We start from the raw sequence: 6,625 nt of genomic DNA, 5'->3' as shown, positions 1-6,625 counted from the left end.
TGTTGCATCAGTTCGTCCAGAATGCCACTCGAAACATGACTACACTTGCCTGATCATTAAGGCGGTGACCAGCATAGTGTTATGCAGCCGGTCCCGGAGCATGTGGGCTTCGGTATATCCTGGAAAGATGGCTGATATGTCTCCTGAGGCGTCGTCTAGATTGGGGATCATATTCACAGAGTGTTTCTCTTGGAAACCATTGACACAGTATACTCTTTGAGGGACGATAATTGAGAAGTTACTGTCATGCTGCGAGCGAACGATGAGTAGTCAGATTGGAAGCCGAGTGGCTAAATTCAAGTAGCGAACTCACCGAGTGGTACATCTTGTTGCTCAGATGGGTGTGTAAGTGCTGTTGCACTCTCGACGATGTAGGAAAGCAATTTATAACGGTGGATTCATGTGATAGCCCGGAGGCTGTACAAGGTTCCCTAGTACCGTGCACCATGCCAGTTTTGATGGACATCAGCCTCCGAAGAAGGACTCGGAGGATCGTTATACAGGCAGAAGTGACCTCAGCGTCAGTATCTTGCTTGCGCAGCCGGGAAAGGGTCCTTGTGACCCTACCAGAGATAACTGGATTTTACGCGCTTCCAAACAGCGCCGAAGTGCCATATCTGCCAACTATCACAGGACTCACTTCCACATTGCTGTAAGACATCATCCTCGTTTTTCGTCCTTTTGGTATGCCTTTGGCTTCGCGATCCTAGGAACCGTGTCAGCTACATACCAAATGACCCTTATGTGGTATGAGAGCCAGCGGTCATTTCAGCGCATTCCACTACAAGTATCCTAGGGGCTATGCTGTTCTTTGTACTGCTCTTTGCCATCCTGTGCACGAGTGCCCAGTAAGGCAGGTAGGTGATCGGAAAGCTTGCAAGACTCCAGGCTGCACAAAATCAGTATTAGTAGTGGGTCGGAACCCTCTGTCAAGCTTTACTCCCGCTGTGCTCGACCGGGTGAGTTTTGTACATGTTCTGCCGTCCTGACTTTTACGAGTCACAGTCCAATCCTGATGCTGTGCCAGATAGTGTCTGATTAATACCTAGCAATCGGTAGTATATATACACTCGTTGACTCGTTCAGCGCCAAGTGTCGAGCCAGGACCATCTACCAACCGGACGACGACGCACACGACCAGAATGTCCTACCTGCTTGAGGTGCTATCGCTGGTGTACATCTCCTTATGCGGCGCTCTCTATGCACTCAGTAAATCCGGAGCTCTCGTCCTCTTCCAGATAGGTTTCAATATTGTCTTCCTGGGAGTTATGGCACGCACGTACCTCCCCCACCTAACGAAGATATTTGCCCTCTACAAGGCCAATCCGCCACGCGACGGAAGTCAAGGGCTTGACCCCAAGCAGTTTATGTCTTTCTTTGGCATCTACAAAAACAGATGCCACATGAACATGATGGCTTCGCTGGCCCTCATTCTGTGAGTTGTTTACCCTGAAAGCGGACTGCCTGTGTCTCTGACAGATGTTTAATAGATCCCTCACTGTCTACCTCAACATCGACGCGGTGAAAGCCCAAGCCCCACAGCATCTCGTCTTGCAGACGCTGATGGTCACAACAATGGCAAATGCCTTGTCCGGCCTCTACCTCAGCGTTCTCTTCGCTGATAAGATAGAAGAAATCAGCGCCTCATATGGGCTAACTATAAGTTGGGTGCAAGTGAGTGCTCTTGGCATGTCTTTCCACCGTCGGACCAACATCTTGACAGCGGGCCGTTGCGCTTTCAGCGCCTGGTGCTGCCATCGTCCTCTCCACGCCTTTCGGCATGACTGGAAGGTATGTGCGAGAGTCTTCCTCATCGAAACATATTAGTCTGATTGTAGTACGGCGTAGCGCCATCATCACCTCCGTCATCTATCGCGTCACTGCCGGAGCTCTATCCCTGATTGAGCTGGACGGGGCGGCCCGTGGCACCAAGAGCGACTACGACCAGTATATCGCTTTGGCAGCTGTGATGTATATCGTCTTCGTTATCATCCATACTGTCGTCACAGCCAAGATGTTCATGAAGCTCAAAGCTCCCGCATCCCTCGTAACGCCCTCCCTCGCCGATGCTCGCTGAGGAGGGCATTTGCTGCATTCATCGGATAGTAAATTGTAGGACTTTGGATTTTACACCCTATCTAACCTCCTGGTGACAATACACCACTACAATGTTTTGCCTTCTCAACGGTCACCAAGTGAATCTTTGCTGTTCTTTTCGCCTCAACTTGCAAGCATCTGTACTGTAGATAATACAACACGCATTCCCATCGGAGCGCCCCTCGGGATGCGTTCCCGTTCCGTCCATTTTTGGGTGGCCTGTCAAGCCCGTCTCTATTTCAATAAACAGCTCCTCCTCGGGCAACTTGCTCTCGTCTTTCATCTCTCCATTGCCTTTATGGCCTACGGCTTGCAGCTCGGCTTGCTGAACTGTCTTGAACGTTGGCAATATTGCCACCGTGGCTTATGATCGTATGACCCCGAGTAACGCGCGGTATCTCGCTTGTCGTTGTACTGTGCCTTAGTGTGCCTCATGCAGCGAGAGTGAGGGGCGTCTTCGTAGTGGACAAAGTAAGCGTTTCCACGAGTGTCTTACAGCTCCTGCTGTCCTACGCAGGTCCATCCACCACATAGAGAACTTAGGATATGATGCATGCGTCGCTGGCGAGGCACTCAACTCGAGACCTGGGGGCTTTCCCCCCGGACTCCTCCCAACCGCCATCTCCAGTCTGCATGTGTGGTGGATGCCGGAGGTGACGCCTGTGGGAGTGCACGCGTCTTGACGCGGTCACGGCTCGGGGATTGAGACTCCGATTGATTGGCACGCGGAGGCGTCTGCCCTAAAGCGCACGTGTTCGGGGACTGATGTGATGTTTGTGTGGTAGACGCCGTTGCCCCGACTTGTCCTCACCCATTGTTGTCCTCTACGCTAAACTCGCCTGTTCAACTTGTCGCTCGCTAACCTCTAGGACAGTTATGCACGGTCGGCCGTCCGCCGCCGCTGCGCCGCTCTCTGCGCTCTCTCTTCCTCCACGCCCTCGCGAGATGAATGCCCTCATCTCCGGCTCCGGATCCATGCCGCACACTCCCACCAAACGCGCCGAGCCACTGCCTCTGTTTTCGACGAACACGAACAGATACAGCACCGACAGTTGGAACAGCTCCAATTTCGACGCTACGAGCGAAATTGAGCCAGAGTGGAAACCGGACCACATTCGTCTCTTGCAAAGGGTGCGTCGTGTTGCGACGTGTCGCGAACTTCACAGGGGTGCTGACCGTGTCACGCCGCGTTTTTTCCGCTCCACCGCGCTTCGGCCTGCCATTTCGTGCTCATAGACTCTCGACGCATTGCCTTCTCACCTGCTGACCCCTTTCAACGGCCCTGTTCCACCATCCAACTTGCTCGACAAAATCGCGCGAGGCGTGGCTGATGCAAAGGGTAACAACTGGCAACACTCCATGCGGGCAACGCGCGCTAAGATCGTCGAACTGGCTCGTGTCCGTGCCAAAGAGTCTCGCGATGGGTCCGGGAGCGATACCATTGCAGAGGAAGATAGCACTGACGGCGCACCGCTGCAGCAGACGACCAACATAGGTCTTAAGAGGCCTTTGTATAGGCAGTCAAGTATGGATTTCATGCAACAAGCTAAGGCCGATCTCAAGGATAATTCGAACATCAGTCGGTCCGTTTAACCCTGATCTTGCGCTTTGAGACATTACTCACGATCAACGACAGTCTCTCGCGCCGTCTGCAAAAGACGGAACGTATTCTCACTAGCCCCACCTACAGCCATTACGCTCATCCTTCGTCTCCTACCCGTGGCCCTCTCTCCCTCATGCCATCCGCACCCAGCTCCATGACGCTCAGCTCTAGTATCTCTGAAATCAGGCCTTCTGCTTTCCGCGATTCGATTTCGTCTATCGAGTCAAATGAGCATCTCGTGGTTGCAACCCGCCGCGTGCGGCGCTCCGAAATATCTACAGGACACAGTGTCAAGCGAGCTCCTTCGTTTGGCAGCTCTCGCAACAGCCTGGAGTCCGTCGCTATGAGCATCGACTTTAATGCAAAGAATTCGGATGCCACCTCTTCTGACGAAGAGGAGAAGTTACGGAACCAGCACGCAAAGAGAGCTCGGCACAAGGCTGCTTCGCCGACGCTCGCGTCCCCCTTGGCGTCACCTACTCCCACGTCATCTAACAAACGCGCTCGGATTGCTCCCAGGACACCATCTAAGGCATCCACAAAGACCATACCAGCTGGGCAGAGTGACGCCCAGACTCAGAGCCGCGCTTCCAGGCCCAGAGTTAATTTGGAGCGCAACCCCAGCATTCTTGGCCCCGAGCTGCCCAACCCTCAGCGCACGCCGCAGTCACCGGTTGTCAACCGTTCGCGCCCCAGTACCAACACCGTCCTGAGACGCCCTGCGTCTTCCGCTGTCTATGACGCCGTTCCGGCCAGTCCCTACAACCTGACTTCTATTCCCCCGGTTACGCCGACCAGCCACAAGGCCTCCCGCCGCAGCCGCCAAGCCGTGCCTCTTCCCCGCGCTTCGCTTGCAAGGAAGATTTCTTTCGGTAGCCTCGTGTCCCAACACGAAGAGACTGGTGGTGGCTCTGGCGCGGGACTGGATAGCGCGTTCCAACTGCACTAGCACGCTACTCCGTTGGCCTGGCGTTCACTTCGCCGTTGGACACCGCGTGACCGCCACATCCTCAGCTTGGTAACATCCGTTTATTTCAGTGCTTCGACAACTTCTCACACCCACGGACCCTTCTTCAATTACACTCAAGCTTCGCCATTACCACATTCGACAGGTCGCTGATACATCTCGTCTGCTTCATTTTCCTTTGTCCACGCTCGTTCTCACATCTCTTCGACGCCGATCAATTACTTGGGGCTCAGGTGACCGTCGGCCCGCCTCAGCTGTCGCCTTAAATCGCTTTCTGCTTTGGTTAAGATATCACAGATAGGCCTCAGCGCCCCGCTCCCTTCAACACTTGCTTCTCTTCAATGCTCCGTTAAACTCCGACAGGGACTATACGAGTCTTGTCGTCCACACTCTTTCGCGGTTCGGTTATATCTCAAGGCACCCTGGATTCGCCCGCCTTATGCGAGGCACTACCTCTCGTCTTGCACGCCCTTGGTTCATTTCGCGTACAGATAACTCTCAAGTCTCTCCTTCGCCACTCAATTTTTGCTGTATGCTCGTTCCGTCTCTGATCTCATCTCACTGTCCAATTCCTGCTTATATATTTTCACCTTGCTGCTCAATCTCCGCAGCGCAGTGCTCCTCGCTATTCTCACGGCACCGACCGTTGTAACCTTGTAACAAGCTCGATGTACTCTTCGTGTGTACACCCCTCGTCTCCTACCCCCCGGATTCGGCATCCCACTGCTCAGTATCTCTTTCACTTTCTAATGTACCACCTCTTTTTGCAGCTCCCCGCTTTTCTGTCTTCCTCTTCACCCCAAAATGGAGCTGTATTCGTTCTCAAAATCTTCGATTTCCGCTGCGCGAACGAGCTGGCAACGCCATCGCTCCTTGCACCTCTTCTCTTTCTGCTATCTACACTGTTGTACTTTTGTTGAACTGCTTTTTTGTCAATATTCCCCACACTCGTTAGTACTTTGTTTGGCTGTGTTGTGCTATAGGCTTACATCTCGGTAGACCCGGTGTAACATCACTGTCGTTATTGGTCCCCGGGATGAATGCATGTTGTATTTTATCCCGTAATTGCGAAGCCGAGTGCTACTCGTAAAGATGATGGCAGCGTATGCGCGACAAGCTGGAGAAAAGCGCATCGTCAAACGTTGGCGAATCCGGAAGCACGATAGCAGATGTTCAACATCCCTGGACGAGCAACATAAACCGCCAATGCAATGCACCTAATCACCGACCTTGGAATGATGTGTTGCTTCCGTCCAACAACATTCGTCGCCCAGGAACATAATACTATGACGTTCTTGCTCTTCTGCTTCAGGCATTATAGAGTATACAAAGGCTTGCTTCTGCTGCTCTTGGAAGAGCTTTCGTATGACAGCAAGCATCCCATTAAAGCATCTCAAGAGTAGCCCTCTGTAGCAATGTTAGATTAATCGCGCACAAGTGTGACTAGAGACTCACGACGTATACTATCAAATATTTGGCTGGAAAGCTTCACACCCATTATAACTCCTCAACTGTAACGCCTCTCCGCGCTGCAATCTGTGCACGCTTCTCTTTGAGTATCTCACCCGCGCGGACATCCCACCGGTGCGCCCAGTAGCCCGCGTATCCGAAGACACCCATCGCGAGAGCGTGTCCACCTATGTCTGTGACCGAGCAGCCCGTCCAGTCAGCCTACGCCCCGCACCCGTCAGGACAACTGCAGCTCACTATCGAAGAGGTTGCGCTTTTGGATGCCGAGCTGGCCCATGCGCGCCGCAAGGCCAAAGAGAGAAAAGCCAACGATTGAAGACCACATGGCCGTTGCGAGACCGGGTCTGTGCGTATGCAACTTCGTGTGTAGTAGAGACAAAGTAGAGGTTAGAGAACGTCGGCTCCTGCCGCCTCGGCGTCGTGTATTTGGCGCCCGTATTTGGCGCCCGGGCACTTGGAGGCTTGAACCGTGCACTTGATCTTGGACT

At 53.2% G+C, this 6,625-nt stretch overlaps 3 protein-coding genes across 3 annotated transcripts; 2 read left to right on the top strand and 1 right to left on the bottom strand.

Annotated features, from left to right (window-relative positions):
* The first annotated feature begins 1,026 nt into the window (after positions 1 to 1,026).
* PHACADRAFT_252619 (uncharacterized protein) lies at positions 1,027 to 2,342 on the top strand. Its single transcript, XM_007393615.1, has 4 exons — positions 1,027 to 1,435; positions 1,491 to 1,674; positions 1,724 to 1,791; positions 1,849 to 2,342. Exons 1-4 carry the CDS (start codon positions 1,143 to 1,145, stop codon positions 2,075 to 2,077), a joined length of 774 nt encoding a protein of 257 aa, XP_007393677.1. The 5' UTR covers positions 1,027 to 1,142; the 3' UTR covers positions 2,078 to 2,342.
* A 568-nt stretch (positions 2,343 to 2,910) lies between these two features.
* Positions 2,911 to 5,724, top strand: PHACADRAFT_252616 (uncharacterized protein). The gene is made up of 3 exons (XM_007393614.1): positions 2,911 to 3,228; positions 3,334 to 3,680; positions 3,734 to 5,724. The coding sequence occupies exons 1-3, from the start codon at positions 2,974 to 2,976 to the stop codon at positions 4,647 to 4,649; spliced, it is 1,518 nt and encodes a 505-aa protein (XP_007393676.1). The 5' UTR covers positions 2,911 to 2,973; the 3' UTR covers positions 4,650 to 5,724.
* A 440-nt stretch (positions 5,725 to 6,164) lies between these two features.
* PHACADRAFT_89672 (uncharacterized protein) lies at positions 6,165 to 6,462 on the bottom strand (the record flags this gene model as incomplete). Its single annotated transcript, XM_007393613.1, has 2 exons — positions 6,165 to 6,310; positions 6,375 to 6,462. The coding sequence occupies 2 exons, from the start codon at positions 6,460 to 6,462 to the stop codon at positions 6,165 to 6,167; spliced, it is 234 nt and encodes a 77-aa protein (XP_007393675.1).
* Positions 6,463 to 6,625: the final 163 nt, after the last annotated feature.

Source organism: Phanerochaete carnosa (assembly GCF_000300595.1).
Source record: "Phanerochaete carnosa HHB-10118-sp unplaced genomic scaffold PHACAscaffold_3, whole genome shotgun sequence".
Lineage (NCBI taxonomy): Eukaryota > Fungi > Basidiomycota > Agaricomycetes > Polyporales > Phanerochaetaceae > Phanerochaete > Phanerochaete carnosa.
Note: the sequence above shows the minus strand (reverse complement) of the source record. Positions and strands in the feature narration are given on the sequence as shown.

Excerpts from the sequence above, each read along its gene's own strand:
- PHACADRAFT_252619 (XM_007393615.1), top strand. The coding sequence starts at position 1,143 with ATGTCCTACCTGCTTGAGGTGCTATCGCTGGTGTACATCTCCTTATGC. Across the intron at positions 1,436-1,490 it reads GCTTCGCTGGCCCTCATTCT|ATCCCTCACTGTCTACCTCA; the intron begins GTGAGTTGTTTA and ends GATGTTTAATAG. Across the intron at positions 1,675-1,723 it reads TAACTATAAGTTGGGTGCAA|CGGGCCGTTGCGCTTTCAGC; the intron begins GTGAGTGCTCTT and ends ACATCTTGACAG.
- PHACADRAFT_252616 (XM_007393614.1), top strand. The coding sequence starts at position 2,974 with ATGCACGGTCGGCCGTCCGCCGCCGCTGCGCCGCTCTCTGCGCTCTCT. Across the intron at positions 3,229-3,333 it reads ACATTCGTCTCTTGCAAAGG|ACTCTCGACGCATTGCCTTC; the intron begins GTGCGTCGTGTT and ends TCGTGCTCATAG. Across the intron at positions 3,681-3,733 it reads GATAATTCGAACATCAGTCG|TCTCTCGCGCCGTCTGCAAA; the intron begins GTCCGTTTAACC and ends GATCAACGACAG.